General features: G+C 40.6%; 1 protein-coding gene across 1 annotated transcript in view; it reads right to left on the bottom strand.

The window, feature by feature from the left end:
- The window catches only part of LOC127697240 (cation channel sperm-associated auxiliary subunit epsilon-like), a 117316-nt gene that overhangs the window by 46997 nt on the left and 51739 nt on the right, over nt 1–18580 (bottom strand). Inside the window, exons 8-11 of the mRNA XM_052200236.1 lie at nt 9693–9799; nt 6888–7380; nt 3382–3859; nt 902–1356 (exon numbers count right to left, since the gene is read on the bottom strand). Of these exons, the coding sequence (XP_052056196.1) occupies nt 902–1356; nt 3382–3859; nt 6888–7380; nt 9693–9799 (1533 nt within the window). The remainder of the gene's footprint in view (nt 1–901; nt 1357–3381; nt 3860–6887; nt 7381–9692; nt 9800–18580) is intronic.

The raw sequence follows: 18580 nt of genomic DNA, 5'->3' as shown, positions 1-18580 counted from the left end.
GATCTCTTTACTCCTTTGAATCCACCATGTGATCCACTATGTGGTTGCTGGGAATTGAACTCAGGACCTTCAAAAGAGCAGTCCGTGCTCTTAACCTCTGAGCCATCTCTCTAGCCCTGAGGTTCTGTTTTTAAAATACCTATCTATTTACTATCTACTATCTATCTACCTACCTACCTACCTATCTACCTACCTATCTGTCTACCTATCTGTCTATCTACCTACCTACCTATCTACCTACCTATCTACCTACCTATCTACCTACCTGTCTATCTGCCTACCTATCTATCTACCTATCTATCTACCTACATATCTACCTATCTATCTACCTACATATCTACCTATCTATCTACCTACATATCTATCTATCTATCTATCTATCTATCTATCTATCTACCTATCTATCTACCTACCTATCTATCTACCTACCTATCTATCTACCTACCTATCTATCTATCTACCTATCTATCTACCTATCTACCTATCTATCTACCTATCTACCTATCTATCAATCTATCTATCTATCTATCTATCTATCTATCTATCTATCTATCTGCCTACCTACCTACCTACCTACCTACCTACCTACCTACCTATCTATCTACCTACCTACCTATCTATCTATCTACCTACCTACCTATCTACCTACCTATCTACCCTATCTATCTATCTACCTACCTATCTACCTATCTACCTATCTACCCTATCTACTATCTACCTGCCTATCTATCTACCTAACTACCTATCTGTCTCCCTCAGGCTCAGCAGTCAACTAGCCCAGCCTGCCTTTCTCTCAAAACAAAGCAACAAGAAAAACAAAAAACAAACAGAAAAAAACCAGAAAACATGTTTTTATATTTATTGAAACCCCAAATACAGAAAGAAAAAAATACCAACTTACCACAGTTTTAGTACAGAATCCTGACGCAATTTCATACTCAACGTTTTGTGTCCAGGTCAATATCTCTGAGCCATAGTGCTCCAAAACAATATAGAGACCCCGATTTTCAGGGTAGACTATTTGAGTCCAAATTGTTAGACTTTCTCCTTTATCAAGATGGTAAAACTGACTATGAACATTGTGTTGAAATGCCAGATATGGGCACCAGTCTTCTAAATCTTCATTTATACTTTGTAACTCCAGAGCTAAGGGATATGGATGTAGCTGCAACTGGTACTCTTCATCGAGCTTTTCATTATAGTATAAAATACATGTTTGATGAGATCTGTCAAAGAGAAGCCCTGTCTTTGCGGTCGTGTTTGTCCATGTATGTAGCTTAACTGCCATGGTAATGCCAGTCTTGATGTAGAACATTACATTATTTTCCATTTTTACCAAAATATTTCCAATAGTATCTGGAAAGAAGACAGAGAAATATTTGTAATTTACATTTTTAATTTTTCTTTACTTGTGTGTATTTGCACGTGTGCATGCTGCAGCACAAGCCTAGAGAGCAGAGGGCAATCTGTTGAACTTGGTTCTCTCTTTCTACCATGTGGGGTCCAGAAAGCAAACTCAAGACTGTCTGGCTTGGGACATCGACTTGAGTAAAACAAAGTATGAACTGGATTAAATCTAACCCTACCCAGGAGGTCAGATAGGAAGACTAAGGCCATATGTGGCTGATATAGCCATGAATCTTATTACAATGGTGGGAAACCTCAGATTAGCATTCCTTCAACTTCAGGAACAAACTGTAAACTAGATATTGGTAAATGATAAACTGATAAAGGTATTGTAAATGTCAATAAAAGCCAGAAGCACAGCTTCTGAAAAGCACTGGAGTATAGAAAGGCCAGAGGTCATGCTCAATTATTTCAAATGCTACTGCCCTATCATACAAGACGACTGGAACCTGACCTCAAGTTACCAGTGTTGACAAGTTGAAAGTCTGATAAGTATTGATTCCAAGGGGAGTGCTAGGAAAGGAGGAGATGATGCGATGCTATAAGGGTACTTTCTTGGAATACATGAAGAAAACTGATGTGCTATGAATTAAAGGGTAACATGGGGTCAAGAAAAAGTGATTGCAAGTTATGACATTTAATCCATAGGATTTCAAAGCTGAGGCTTAGAGGGGCTAAATGTCCTGAATGCCTTCTTTGTAGATTTGTACATATATGACCAGTATAAACCTATGTTAATTTATGAATTGAACTATGTACATCCAAAAGGACCAACAATTTGAAAACATGATTTTTTTTTAATAGAGTTTGATATAGCTGGCCCCTAATCCACTATTCGTGAATACCATGATACACTTGTATAGAAAGGCCAGAGGATATGAAAACAGAGGCACTTTCTGGTAAGAGAAGGAGACATTGAATTGATGTGTGAGACAAGTAAAGGCAAAACAAACAAACAAACAAACAAACAAACAGAAAAACAAAAAGCAGTAATCAGGAGACTGGCTCCTTCATTGCAAGTTGCAGAGGGACATGTCCTATTGGCACCTTGAGTTCTGGCTCCTCTCTTGTAGGTCTGTAATATGAGGCTACAGATTGAGGTACTTAGTTGTGTGAACTCTTTAGGAACATTAAACAGTACAACACTCACTGATACAAATACATGAACCACTCTGTTAGCATCTTTCTCTCTCTTTCTCTCTCTCTAAATCTTTTGAGTTCACCCTTCTGCTCATGGGATCATGGTCTAATGAAGTGGAAACTTGAGGATTCTTTGGAGAGTCAATTGTGAAGATTGATTTTTTGCTGGGGTGAACACCTTAGGGAGTATTTTCCTGAAATGGACACTGGCGAAAGACTAAGGCAGACTCATGAAGGAACTTTTAGCTGAAGCAGACACTGGGTTTGAGTCTTCTCTGATCTTCACTCTGATGAGAGAGGCACAGCTGAGAACTTCTCCTGCCATTCCTCCTGGCCCCTCCTGCTGACTTGAATCGAGGCTGAGGCCTGGCTGTGTCTGCTAGGTCGTGTCACCACTGTTGCTAACCCGACTCAACTAAACTGGACTGCTGGTGTATCTCTGAAGTGTTTGTGAGTGGATTGAACTCTGTAGCCTGATGACCTGTGAAATGAACTGCTGATTTCCAGTCAACACAGGGGAGTTGCTTCAAAGAACCATTTCAAAACCGGTCCACTTCCCCCATATCCTTTCTTTCCCACTATCTCTGGTGGGTGGTGGGTTATAAGAAATGTTAATGTGTTTAAGAAACATCATTTAAAAATGGTGATCGAAAAAGTTTTTGAAAAAATTAAAGATACAGTTTAATACTGACCAAATGTAGAATCTATAAAACTTTAGGTGCTAGATATATCGCAAAAGCCATCAAAAGTACCACATATTGGAACATTTACAATCCCTATATAACTAATATAATGAGACCCAGAATACTTTTAGCAAGATTGAGAATACCCTACCTGTAAGAACGTTGTGGACTTTGCTGCCCTGTGATATCAATGACAAATTGGTCTCTCCTAAAATTGTTTCTATAGTTCCAGCTTCAGTGAAATTATTGTAGCTATAGTAAATGTGGTGTTCATCCCACATGACAAGATCAGGCATGGCTGAGAAAAGAAAGCGGAAATCTAACTGGCTCCCCACGGGCACCTGTAGTTCAAAGTCCTGGAGTGTGTACAAATTATGTTTTCCATTATATATCACTAGGCGAATGTTCCTGGTGGCAGCGCAGACAGAGCAGTGGGACAGCAGAAGAGCAGCCTCCCGTGGGTGCCACGAATACTCAACAGTCAATATTTCCAGGGTGTCGGTGTGGGGAAGCTTCAGAATTTTTTTTAGCTCTGAAGTAGTTGTTAATTTCACAAATCTAAATGTAGAATATCCACAGTAAAATGTAGTTTTTGACCAAGCTATTACAATGCTTTCTCTTTCTGAAAACTGGAAAAAGCAAATTAAAAAATCCTCAGTGATAGAGAGGCAGTCTATCAATTTCTGTCTATTTCTACTACATTGAAAGTGGAGAATAGAGAATGGGAGGATAACTCTATAGCCAAACAAATCCTGGCTTCCACCCCAACTACCTAAAGTAATAAGAAGTAAAGGGATTAATTACGAATTTTCTTTTAGTGTATTTCAGAGTAATACTTTATGCACTGAATTCCATTAAATAAAAACACATCATATTACATATATGAAAAGAAATCTATGAATTTTTTCTGATATTTCTACAGTAGAAAGAATAAGCATTATTTCCCTTAAAACTTTAAAGATATCAGTCTTTCCTTGCTTATTTATTTATCCCTCTTTCTAGGCATAGTGGTGTACACCAATAATCTCAGAAGTTAGGAAGCTGAAGATTAGGAGTTTGAGGCCAGCCTGGCCTATATAGTGAGACCTTGTCTCAAAAACAAACAAACCATCAAACCCAAATATTCCATAGATCAACAAGATAACAACAATAAAAGTCTTTTAATTTTTGTCATTTTACATGACTATCTATGAGTTTTATAAAATAGGGTTAATTAAAGTGTAATATTGACATGACAATGTGTTATGAGATTTATAGCATATTTAGATGTCGAATGATACAAAGCATTGTGGTATAAGTAGAAAGGCATAGTCAAGTCCTACTGGAGTGTGCATTAATTATTTAAAATTAAACCCCAGGAGCTTAGAGGTGATTAGTCTAAATTCAAGTACAGTTGTAGATTGCCTCTGGATATTCGTATTTTGATGCTAATTCTGCTTTCTCAACAGGAGATACCCAGAGGAGGAATAGATCACATCCTCAGGTGACTTCAGTTAAACCTCCTCATTGTAACTGGTCAAATAAAGGCTAGAGCCTGTGACTGGGCAGAGGGGGGAAAAGGTGGGGATGAGAGTTTTAGAGAGGATGAAAGAGGAAAGAGGGGGATAGATGAAGGGACAGAGGAGAGAGAGGATTGACAGAGGAAGAAAGATAGAAGGAAGATGGAGCAGAAACAGGTGACCTGGAAGAACCACAAGTAACAGATCTCATAGCTGGGGAATAGAATAGTGTAGTGGTATATCTGTCCAATCTAGGTGTACAGTTTATAAATATTATAACTGAGTTCTGTTTTATTTACATGGGCTCATTGAGGTTAGAGATTTACCACAGCATATAGCTGCCTGTCTTAGTCAGGGTTTCTATTCCTGCACAAACATCATGAGCAAGAATCAAGTTGGGGAGGAAAAGGGTTTATTCAGCTTACACTTCTGCATTGCTGTTCATCACAAAAGGAAGTCAGGACTGGAACTCAAGGAGATTGGGAAGCAGGAGCTGATGCAGAGGCCATGGAGAGATGTTCCTTACTGGCTTGCTTCTCCTGGCTTTCTCAGCCTGCTCTCTTATAGAACCCAAGAGCACCAGCCCAAAGGTGGCACCACCCACAAGGGGCCCTCCCCACTTGATCACTAATTGAGAAAATGCCCCACAGCTGGGTCTCATGGAGGCACTTCCCCAACTGAAGCTCCCTGCAATTCCTAGATCAGGGCTAAAAATTTCAACAACACATTAGGAGGTTTTTGAAAGTCATTATTTTATGCAAAAAGTTAATTCCACATTCCTCCTTTAACACCTGATATCTGAACTCGACCATCAGAGGTTCTGTTCATTTTTTTTTAATGTTGATTCTTTTCTTTTCTTTTCTTTTCTTTTCTTTTCTTTTCTTTTCTTTTTTCTTCCTTCCTTCCTTCCTTCCTTCCTTCCGGCTTTTTCTTTTTGAGACAGTGTTTCTCTGTGTAGCCCTAGCCGTCCTGGAATTCACCCTGTAGACCAGACTGGCCTTAACCTCAGAAATCAGCCTACCCCTGCCTTCCAAATGCTGGGATTAAAGGCTCAAGCCACCGCTGCCCTGTCAGAGGGCAATTCTGATGATAGCTAACATGCTGGGATTTGCATCTTCTTTGGGCCAGTCCTTTGGAACAGCCCTTTTTTATTTATTTATTTATTTATTTATTTATTTATTTTCCTCTCGGAATTTCTCTATAGCAATGTTTGGATACAAGGTTAGGGTCTGAGTGGTGTTTGTGATCCTTGATGCTTGTCTTCTTGAAGGAACCAGTTTGGTCAAGACATAAGTTGAACGGAGGCTTATGTCCCAAAGTGTAGCTGGTGAAGCCAAGCAGAGTGGAGTGCTTGTGGGCTCCATGCTGTGGCGTTATAAAATGTTTTATGAGTCTTTATGAGATGGCTATTAGAACATCCAGGCTCTTTAGGATCTAAGAAGAGAATATTGCAAGAAAACTCTGTCTCATCTTTGCTACCATCAGCAGGAGCAACCTCACCCCCAAGTGGCCAGGATTCAAGGCAACTACCACTGTCACCCATTATTGAGCTGTATACTGGTCATCTTGGCTATCACATACAATCTAACATTCAACTTGAGACACTTGTTTTTGCTATAGCATATTTCCTTAGGATTCAGTCCTACAATGTAGTTAAAAACATTTACATTTCTGTGCAATATTTTTAATGTTTTATAAGAAGAATGTTGTGGTGTGTATTATTTATATTGCTGTAATGATTTGATTAATTCTGAAAGCACACTAGGAATAGGGAAGAGGTTATGGGGGAGCTTTCTCAAGTCATTTCAAAGTGTGACTGCATTGCTTGCTCTGCATGAGGCCATACAGGATCAATTTTATACTTTGTCACTGGGGATGCATCTTTACTGCTAAGTGACCTCAGAAAACTTGAAACCAAAGGATACAGCTATTTATATATTTAGATAAATAACTGTGCCTACAGTACCATCTGAGCTTGAACAGGCTGAATCTTGTCTGATCATAAAAGCTAAGAGGGTTAGTACTTGTCTGGGAGTAAGAAAAACCATGCAAAATGCTACATAATCGATCATTGATATATTCCTGAACAAATTGTATAGTATTATATCTAATTATATGTTAGTAATGTACATGCTCACATATACCATCTTTCACTAACCTTATATAAATATCTAATCTGACACCATCTTCTTTTTGAAAAGCCAAGAATTCCAGTTGAAGCAATGCCACTGCTTTCGTTCAGTCTTGTAAACTCATTGTCTGTTTTTAGGTAAACAGTAGTTCCTGCTAGGATCAGAATTCCATTTTCATATAAGATCACATCCCTCAGATCGTGCCTTTCATCATCAGTCAGAATACCTGGAGGCGCTCTTATTGTGGTCCAGGTTCGAAAGGAATCATTTGTTTGGAAGGTCTCCTGATCAGTGGCCAAGAGAGCAAATGTAGAGATACAGGTGTGCCAGCTAATCAGCAACGGGCTCCCAGCTGGCAGGGCGAGAGGCAGGTACTCAGCAGGATCGGACATGATTGGCATGGGAAATGCCAGCAGGAAGTAGAGATTTGCAACGAGGCAGTCCTGGAAAGCCACTCTGTTACCTCTTAACACTTTGGCTAAATCATCTGTAGACATTGGCATATGAATGACCCAGGTTCTAGGGAGAATACAAATGAGAAAGAGAAGAAACAGGAGCTGGCACCCTGGTCTTTCTGTACTGCTGAGGGAAATCTGAATGGTACAGTGATTTTACAACCATGCAATCTATCCATTCCTCAAAACATCAAATGTGGAGGGTACTGTGTGACTCCAATCGCACTCCTTGATATATACCGAGGAGAAACAAAACGTGAACATCTGCATACAGATGCCCCCAGCAGCATTGTCCTTAACAGAGTTGAAGAAGAAAATAACCAAAATGCTTATCAACTTTAGAATAATTAAACAATATGCCGAGCTTCTGTAACAGTGGCGGCATGTGTGAACATGCTGAATTCACAAAGTATCAATGTACAGACTGAATTAGTTTAAACTACAGTTTAAAAGGGTGGGATTATGTGCCATGTAAGTTATCTTGAACAAAGCTTGTTAAAAAACAGGAAAGGAGTGCCATCAGTACCAGGGAGCAAGGAGACTCCAGTCTTCTGTGCACAGCCCACCAGGAGAGAGAGAGAGAGACCTCCCAGCAGCGCTTTCGCTTCTGAGCTCAGAGGTGAGATCTCCACCTTCTCTCTGGAGGGGAACAGCTAGGAGCACACAGGGCCTAAGATCAGTGGAGCAGCTGGGACGGAAGTCTTCCCACTGCCATTTGTACCAGTGACCCTGGGAAACTCCACAGGCTTCTGTGCATACCCCGCCAGGAGAGAGAGATCTACCAGCAGTGCTTTCACTTCCGAGCTCTGAGGAGTAAGGACTTACTCCTTTGTGGGCTTACAGGCCCACAGGAGGAACAAACTCCAGCCAGAGACAACAATACCAACTAGCACCAGAGATAACCAGATGGCAAAAGGCAAGCACAAGAACCCTACTAACAGAACCAAGGCCTCATGGCAACATCAGAACCCAGTTCTCCCACCACAGCAAGTCCCGGATACCCCAACATACCGGAAAAGCAAGAGTTGGATTTAAAATCGTACTCATGATGCTGATAGAGGGCTTCAAGAAAGACTTAAATAGCTCCCTTAAAGAAATACAGGAGAACATCAGTCAACAGGTAAAAGCACTTAAAGAGGAAGCACAAAAATCCCTTAAAGAAATACAGGAGATCATGGGTCAACAGGCAGAAGCCCTTAAAGAAGAAACAAAAATCCCTTATAGAATTACAGGAAAGCACAATCAAGTGAAGGAACTGAACAAAATCATCCAGAATCTAAAAGTGGAAGTAGAAACAATAAAGAAATCACAAAGTAAGACATCTCTGGAGATAGAAAACCTTGGAAGGAATTCAAGAGTCATAGATGCAAACAACAACAGAATACAAGAGGTAGAAGAAAGAACCTCAGGTGCTCAAGATACCATAAAAAACATTAACTCAACAGTCAAAGAAAATGCAACATGTATAAAGCTGGTAACCCAAAACATCCAGGAACTCCAGGACACAATGAGAAGAACAAACTTAAGGATTATAGGTATAGATGAGAGCAAAGATTTCCAACTTAAAGGACCAGTGAATAGCTTCAACGAAATTGCAGAAAACTTCCCTAACCTAGAGAAAGAGTTGCCTATGAACATACAAGAAGCCTTCAGAACTCCAAACAGATTGGACCAGACCAGAAAGTCCTCCCATCACATAATAATCAAAACACCAAATTCACTAAGAAAAGAAAGAATATTAAAAGCAGTAAGGGGAAAAGGGCAAGTAACTTATAAAGGCAGACCTATCAGAATCACAAACAGACTTCTCACCAGAGATGATGAAAGCTAGAAGATCCTGGGCAGACCTCATACAGACCCTAAGAGATCACAAATGCCAGCCCAGGCTACTATACCCAGTAAAAGTCTCAATCATCATAGATGGAAAAACCAAGATATTCCATGATAAAACCAAATTTACACAATATCTGTCGACAAATCCAGCCCTACAAAGGATAATAGATGGAAAATGCCATCACAAGGAGGGAAACTACACCCTAGAAAAAGCAAGAAAGCAATCTTCCAACAAACCCAAAAGAAGATACCCACACAAACAAATAAATAACATCAAAATTAACAGGGAGCAACAATCACCATTCCTTAATATCTCTTAATAACAATGGATTCAATTCCCCACTATAAAGACATAGACTAACAAAAATATTTCTCATGTAAATATTCAATTTTATTAGAAAATTGATGTAATTCCCCTATTGAAGAAGGTTTTTATTCTGTGTCATAAAAAAATTCTTTCCTTGGAAATCACATGTTAGGTACATTTCATAAAAGTCTTTTAATTTTTAAAAATTAAAAATGAGTTAAAAAATAATTAAATACCCTTCTGAAGTTAAGGGACCTGGGTGGTACACGAGCCTCTTCTCAGTTGTGAATATGGAAGGACGCTGTCCCAGGGTGTTCATCTGCTTGGTCAATACCATGGAACTCTGAAAAAAAATAAATAAATAAAGTTCCTCTTCTGTTATTTTCATAGCCAAAGGTATTTGGAAGTACTTTCATGTATTTAATGCTGTATTAAATTTGTTCTTTTAGTTAAGACACTGTTTATGCTTACATATTAAACATACTTTCATTATTTATGTTTGCTTCTTTTAACCATCTAGCTTCCTCCCCATGTCAATGTTATGAACTATAAATGTCACAGAACACGAGTATAGTTCAGTGGTAGGGCACTTGCTCCAGGCTATAAAGAAATATAAGATATAATAAAGGATCCAACATACTGAAAACATTATTACACTATCAGAATCTTATGTGAATGACAACCATGGAGATCCTGAAATACAGAAACCTAAGTTTTTAAATGTTTATTTTATATTTGTATTGCAGATAGGAGGTGTACATTGCCATGGTAAACACGTGAAGGATGCAGGACAATGTGAGGAAGTCAATTTTCTCCTCCTTTCACCTAGGTCACAGGGATTGAACCCAGGTAATTCAGGCTTGCAACCGAAAAATGTCATTTGCTGACCAAGCCTAATGGCCCCATAATTAAAAAAAAAAAAGTATGTCTGTTGGCATCTGAAATACTGGGGTGGTCCCCATCTGAAGCCCTTCATCTCCCCCACAAACACCGAAGGTCCGTAGAATTTGACCTTGAATACTTCTCAAGTATGTTCTTTTGGCTTCCATGGGCACTTGTACAAAGATGGCATACACTCACATATATAGATAAAGAAAGAAAAGATGAGAAATTGATGCTGCAGTCAATAAAAGGGTAAAAACCGTTCATCAAAGTTAAAAGCTTTTGTGCACCAAAGGACACCATCAACAAGGTAAAAAGACAGTCCACGTATGAAAGAAAATATTTACAAATCATATCCAGTATATTATCAATATTCAGACTGTATAGATGTTGTGGATTTTAATGTTAACATTATGGGTTCCCATGTTTTGTGGGAATTTAAGCTTCTGCAGGTCAGACACTGTGGGTCCCTGACCCCAGTTGGCTCTAATTAGTAAATAAAATTGCTGATGGCCAATGCCTGAGCAGGGAGACAGACACTGGACTTTGAGGTTTCCTGGCAAGGAACTCAGGGAGGAAGAGCATCGCCATTGCCAGGGAGGGAGAAAGTCTCAGACTGAGAAGTGTAGGACGGAGAGACAGTGACACTGCCAACATGTAAGAGTTGGGGATTGTGGCCCCAGAGTGCTGCAGGCCTGGGTCCACAGCAGCCAGGGCAAAATATAGTTTTTAATAAGTAATAATTTGGGAATATGGGAGGGGAGAGTGTGTTAGCTGCAGGGAAGTTTGGATTGTGCTGTTTAAGACATATTAAAATAAAGGGCTATGTGTATGTCTCTCATTCATGAATCCACAACATTTGTGTGGTGGGGAGAATGGCATGCACAGCCACCAGAGAAATTTAGAGAGGATTAACCAACTATTGCAGCACATAGCTCTTAAAGCTTAAGAATTCAGAAAGACTGTGATCACAAATGAACAAAGACTTGAACAAACAGTTTTTTCCCAAAGATTATTTAAATGGTCAATAGGGACCTGAAGACATGGACAGTAGTATCATTGTTCATTAGAGAAATGCAAATCTAAACTACAGTGATTCTAGGAAATGTGATTCTAGGAAAGGTGGGGCACACTTTGAATCCACATTCAGGAGACAAAGTTAAGTGGATCTCTGAGTTGGAGGCCAGCTGGATCTACAGCAGCCGGGCAGTGGTGGCGCTCGCCTTTAATTCTAGCACTTGGGAGGCAGAGGCAGGTGGATTTCTGAATTTGAGGCCAGCTGGGTCTACACAGTGGGTTCCAGGACAACAAGGACTATAAAGAGAATCCCTCTCTTGAAAAACAAAAACAAAAACAAAGCAGCAGCAGCAGCAGCAACAACAACCAGGCAAATGGCACAGTGAGATTCCTCTGTCATCAACGATGATGGCTATTTAAAGAAGAAAAACAACAGCATGGACTCCACAAAACCTAGAAAGTGGAACTGAGGCTTTGGAAGAATTGCATCCTTTCTGCATTGTTGGTAGGAATATAAGACAGGGCAAGTGCTATGGGAAACACTGCAGGGTTCTAAAAAAATTAAAGCAGAATTACCAGCATAGTTCACAATAGCCCGTAAGTAGAAACAAGACAACTGTCACTGAGAGACAAACAAAATGTGACATGTGGTACAACAGAGTATATCTTAGCTTTAAAGGAGTGTGGGAAAGAAAAGACAATGCATGAAAATCCTATGGCAACTGAAGAAAGTCACAAAACACAAACCTTGTTCAAATCAAATTACACTGCCACACATAATCTACAAGCCTTGGAAAGCTAACAGAAGAAATCAAGTTCCTTGGGAAACCTACTCTTGGATGTCTAGCTTCAGAAATGGAAGAAAATAAATCCGTTTTCCTTTGTTCTAAAGCCACTTAATATAAGGTGTTTTGTTAAGACAGCCCAAGCAGACTGAAATAAATATATATTTGAAATTAAATTAATGAATAACAGATAGTGAAATGTTAACTTCATTTTTGTTGTTTTGAAAATAGTCCAAATACACAGGTGCTTTGGCTGCATGTGTGCCTGTATGACATGTGCAATCCTGGTCCCCACAGAGGCTACAAGAAGTCACTGCCCTAGAAACTATAGTTAGTTATAAGTTGCACATGGGTGCTGGAGAAAAAACCCCAGGCCCTCTGGAAAAGCAACCAGTACTCTTAAATGCTGAGCTATCTATCTCTCTAGCTCAAGGCTGATTTCTTACTGTTAAGATGCAAATAGAAAGCCTACAGGATCGAATGATTTATGTGATAATAGACTAATAAACTGGAGAATATGAACTCAAGTTTAGCTTAACATACTACTGATATGTTGTGGGTTGCCCCAGTGCTGTTTTTAATTCTGCTTCCTCAAGAGGGACTGCCCCACGAGGAGTGGATCATGTACTCAGGTGATCTCATGTGAATCCTCCACCCATTCTAACTGGTCAAATAAAGGCTGGAGCCTGTGACTGGGCAGTGGAAGGGAAAGGTGGGGTGGAGAGTAGAGGAAGGGAGGGGAAGGACTGAAGAAGAAGAGGAGGAAGGAAGATGGAGCAGAACCACATGGCCTGGAAAAGCTGCAAGTAGAAAGGGGTCTCATAGCTGGGGTAGTGTAGTTAGTGGTACATCTGCCCAATCTAGGCGTGCAGCTTATAAGTATAATAATTGAGTTGGTTTTTTTTTTTTACATGGGCTTATTGGGGCTGCAGATTTACTGCAACACAGATGTATAGAAAAATTTGTACATACATGTGGGCATATGCGTATGGATTAGTATAGTGACATCTGTTTGTTCTAACAGCTGAGATGGGACACCACTCCTGTCTTAGTCAGAGTTCTATTTCTATGAAGAGACAGCATGACCATGGAAAATCTTATAAAAGAAAGTATTTAGTTGGGGATGGCTTACATTCAGTCTATTATCATCATGGTGGGGAGCATGGCGGCACAAGGTATTGGAGAAGGTGCATAGAGTTCTACATCTAGATTCATAGGCAGTAGAAAGGAGAGTGACACAGGAGCTAGCTTGGACTTTTAAAACCTCAATCCCACCCCTCCAGCGACACACTTCCTCCAGCAAAGTCAAACCTACTCCAGCAAGGCCCCATCACATAATCATGTGTCACCCTCCAGGACTAAGTATTCAAATAGATGAGCCTATGGGAGCCATTCTTATTCAGACCACCACATTCCACTCTCTGGTTCAGTTAGGCTCATAATCACATCATAACACAAAATGCATCTAGTCCAATTTCAAAAGTCTCCAGGATCCTTCCTAGTCTCAACATTGTTTAAAAGTCCAAAATTCAAAGTCTTTTTTTAGACTCATGGCAATCTCTAAATAGTAAGTGCTATAAAAAATCAAAATAAAAAAGCAGATCACATAATTCCAACAAAAAAATGGCACAGAACATAAATTACCATTCTAGATGTGGGGAAATGGAGCGTAGTGAGGAAATACTGGACAAAACAAGAATAAAAAACAGCTGGGCAAACTCCAAACCCTCCACCTCCATGTCTGAAGTCAAGGAGCTCTTAAGAACTCTAACTCCATCCAGCTTTGTTGAGTGAAACACACTTCTTTCTTGGGCTGGTTCCACTTCCTGTCTGCAGCAGCTGTCCTTGGCTGCATACCCCCGGCATCTCCAACATCTTGGTGTCTCTAACACAAGCCACGCTTCACCTTCCCAGCTTCATGCAAGGGACGCGCTAGGCCTCCATACAGGGACACCGCTGACACATGTCTGGCCTTAGCAGCTCTCCTTAGCTATGGAGGGAGATTCTAAAAACCATTTCTTATATCCTTGACTCTAAATCAAGAGCCACACGACTGAGCTGCCAAGCTCTGCTTCTGGCTAGGGCTAGAACATGGCTTCTGCATTCAACCATGTCTGTATCAGCTTTCTTGTTGCTGACGGTTTCTTTCAATTTTCTTTAATTCCTTTTCAAAGTTGGAAGCTCAGCTGGGTGGTGTCTTGCCTAAGGTCACTGCTCCCTTTACTCCACTCATCATCACACTTTCCTGTAAACTTTCTGCCCCCTGACCACTGGATTTAAGTGCACTTGCACTTCCTGGTGCTCCTTCCTTTCTCAAACAACACATTTTATACTTTTCCTTGAGTAGCTTGTTCTCTGCACTGTAGATCTGCATACGAGTGACCACTAATAACCACATGACTGGAGTTAATGCTAGACAGTCTTGAAATCTCCTCTGCCAACACTGATAATGTAAAACTCTTCCATTTAGCCTCAGGCAGAATTTTCAGAGAGGCATCCACAATCTTCACCAAAATACCACAAGAGTGATCTCTGGGCCACTTACTAATATTGGTCTCCTCTGAAATCTCTCGAGCTAGGCCATCACAACCTACATAGGTCTCAGCACCCCTGGCTTCTACATGCCTAATGATTGTGGCTTGTTAATCCCACCTTAAAACATTCAGATACACATTCAAACGATTGCAAGGGTTAAAATCAGACCAAGGCAAACCAATGTTGGGAACATGTCAAAAGGGATACATAAATCTAATTAAAGGGTTACAGCAGATGGCAGCATCATGTTCTAACCCAACACATGTGACAAGTACATAAACCTACACTGATGTAAACAAAGCAGTGAGCAAATAAGTAGGTCAGAGTAACACATAAGTCTTCCACACAAAAAAGGTATAAAATATTAAATTATGTAAATTGCTTTAAGAATGTTAGTGTAGGCTGGAGAGAGGGCTCAGTGGGCAAGAGCACTGATGACTTTTCTAGAGGATCTAGATTCAATTCCCAGGACCCACATGGTAGCTCACAACTGTCTGTAACTCCAGTTCCAGGGCGTCTGACACCATCACACAGACACACGTGCCAGCAAAACACATTAAAGAAAAAAAGTAAGTGGAGGGTGAACCGACTCAGTGGATAAAGCAACTTGCCACCAAACCTGATGACCTGAGTTTAATCCCTGGGACACAGGTGTTAAGAGGAAAATTGTCCTCTGGTCTCCATATGTGTGCTGTGACAAGCATTGCGTGCACACACCTTGTTAGGTTACATTGGTAGGACAGACCCTCAGCATGACCTGATGGCAACAGCTGTGGTCCTTTGTGGTATTTCTCTTTGAGACATCTAACTCCAGACTCATTACTAGAAAAAAATTCTCAATTTATTGACATTCTGCAAAATACCTGACTGGGAATCTTCAAAATTGTCAAGGTCACAGAAAACTTATAGAAACTTACAACTAAGACAAAACTGGGCAAGCAAACATAAACTACTACACGAATGGGATTTCAGAGCAGAAGGAGGAGGTATTGGAGAAAACTGAGGAAAGGCCTATATAGGCCTTAGTTAATAACAATATATCAATATGTCATAGCTTGTGACAAATATTCAAGTATAAGATAATAATAGGAGGAACTATCTTTGCAATAATTATGTAAATGTAAAATGATTTTAAAATTAAAACTTTAACAAATTAATGGAAGGTAAGAAAATATAAGCCTTGTAGTTTAACTCTTTCCAAACCTTCACATAAAGTGCCTGTATTTCAAGGACAGAGAAATAGTTGGATATTTTCTTATTTCCATTTTTCTTGTTAACCAAGAAACAAAAACATACTATACTAGTTTTCTATTTTAATATGGATACCATGCTAAATTAGAACACAACTATGAATACAATTTTTAAATAACAGGAAGCTCTAAATGTGAAATAGGAGCTTTGTTATACAACCAAATAAAAAGATAACTTGGCCAATGAATGGGCTTCGGCTGGATAAGGAAGAGTTAGTGACCAATGACCTGGGGCAAGTCAAAATACACCTCTGATGTCTCTTCCTCCACAACATTCAGCCGGCTGGCAACCCCCAACTCTTCCGATGGGCTACCTCCTGCCTTTGTTCCTGGGAACAATAAGGCGCCTTACCTTGACTATCAACACCGCCCCAAGACGGTTTCACCAGACACCCAACAGAGACCCCGCCAGGCTGAAGGCAGGCGACCCGCTGAGACCTGGAGCCAAAGAAGACTCACAGCCCTGCCTTTGATGTGACCGGCTTCTGGGAGGGGTGGCGGATTCCCCCAAGACTATATAACATGTCATTAAAAATATTAAAGTTACTCTTGACCGGATTACACCGCCTTGACTCACATCTCTCTTGCCTTAACCTCAAAATTCTCTTAACAGGCAACCCACCCAGTTCACATGTAGCCACAGGCAGTCTACATATTGGCGCCCAACGTGGGGCTAATACGGCATGGAATATACAGCAGAGGTCTAATCCTGCGCTTCTTGGTGTAGCTCTGGCGAGTTCAAAGATAGATTTCCTTGGCTCGGCAGCAGCTGTGTTGCCCCACAGACTGTCTGTCCTGGATGAATTGGGGCCTGGGGCGGTCCCCTCCTTCCGTTTCCCGACACGGGTCTGTCTTGAATATTAGTTTTGGACTTGCATCCCTTCACCCATTGATTTCCTTTTCTACACTTAGGGCATGTTCTTGGTGAACAACCTGATTATCCGTTTACAGTAGCCCTGTTATCAGGGCAATCACTTTTTAAATGACCCAGACTGTCACATTTAAAACACCTTCTATTTCCTCATCTCTGCGAAAGAATTCCCTGAATGGTGGTTCCCTGTAGAGCTGTAGCCATTGCTAAACCCTGATTATACGAGGGACCAATCTCAGAACAAAGACGAATATAACTGGCTAAGTCTGTCTTCCCCCTATGAGGTCTAATCGCCTCCCGGCAGGCCGCATTATCATTCTCGTAGGCTAGTTGGGTAACCAGCGGATTTTCTGCCTGAGAATTTTTGAAAATTCTATTAGCTGTTTTTAGCAATCTATCCACGAAATCTTGAAAAAGTTCATCGGGAGCTTGTTTGACACCTGTTAGATTCTCACTAGGATCTCTCTTTGATGGTAAAAGATTCCAAGCACGGTGGGCAGCCACCGCAATCTGCGCATACACTGTGATGGGAAACCCCATCTGGTTAGTATTCCTTTCATATACACCTTCTCTAAGTAACAATATCAGTATTCTATTCTGGATAGCCTGCCTGAGTATTAGTGGTGGCAGTTCTTTTGCTAGCCTCACGCCATTCAGAACTCCAAAGCAAGAAATCTCCCCCCCCACCCCCCCACCCCCCCCCTCCCCCCCCCCCCCCGACAACGTGGCCTTACACAGTGTTCTCCAATCCTGTGGAGTTAAATTCGACTCTATCACAGTATCCAATAACGCCTGTGTAAAAGGAGCTGTTGGGCCGTACTGGGCTACAGCTAGCTTTAATTCTTTTATCACTTTAAATTCCAAAGTCTGATATTGTCTAATCACATTGCCCTGGTCTTCAATCTCAAGGACTGGAAAAGCTAAGATTTCTGACGTATCCTGCCCCTCTCCGCGAGCCTGGCTTATAACTCTTTCTAATGGTGACTGGCGGGTCTCAGAATTATTGTTCTCTCTAGTATTAGACACCCTTTTTAGCTCCTGTAATTCATTAGTCAATTTCTGCAATTTAATTTCAAACTCTAACTTTTGTAACTGCATGCCTTTCTGGACCTCGTCTCCTGCCATCAAGGTCATAGGCGGAGCAGATGGCGCGATAGGGGGCCATTCTTCTCCATGAGATTCAGTTGTTCTATTCTTGTGATGAGCTGTCTTTTTTACAATTGGCTCATCAGCACTGTCCCTGCGTTTATGTGACTTAGGGTGTGGAGGGTCCTCCCTTGTAGGGGTCCTCTCTGGCAGGCTTTCTTCTTGAGATTCCTCAATTTCCTGAATAATATCTAATTCTTCCAAACCTCCTTCATCTATAATATCCTTTATAAGTGTCTAGAGGCAGAGAGTAATATTATCTGCCTTGGCTGCCTTTAGCGAATTACCAATTCTTACCCAAATTCTCTCGTTTAACGTTCGTTTTTCTTGGAACCAAGGACAGCAAGAATATATCTGGTCCAAGAATACGTGTTTGCATTGATACGTGCTCGGGACTCATTTTTGCCTCCCTGCATTCGGGAGAAGCCTCTAAAAATGTAATTGATCATTGTTTACAAGACTTTAATACCATGGGATTACCCAAAGTCATTAAGACAGACAATGGACCAGCCTACACTGGTAAGAACTTTATCTCTTTTTGCAAGGAATTTAATATAAAACTTAAAACTTGAATTCCTTATAATCCAATGGGGCAAGGAATCGTAGAGCGTGCTCACCGCACCCTTAAAAACTGGCTT

The sequence above is a fragment of the Apodemus sylvaticus genome, chromosome 12 (assembly GCF_947179515.1).
Source record: "Apodemus sylvaticus chromosome 12, mApoSyl1.1, whole genome shotgun sequence".
NCBI classification, from domain to species: Eukaryota; Metazoa; Chordata; class Mammalia; order Rodentia; family Muridae; genus Apodemus; species Apodemus sylvaticus.
The sequence above is the reverse complement of the archived record's forward strand: the minus strand, read 5'-3'. Positions and strand labels throughout refer to the sequence as shown.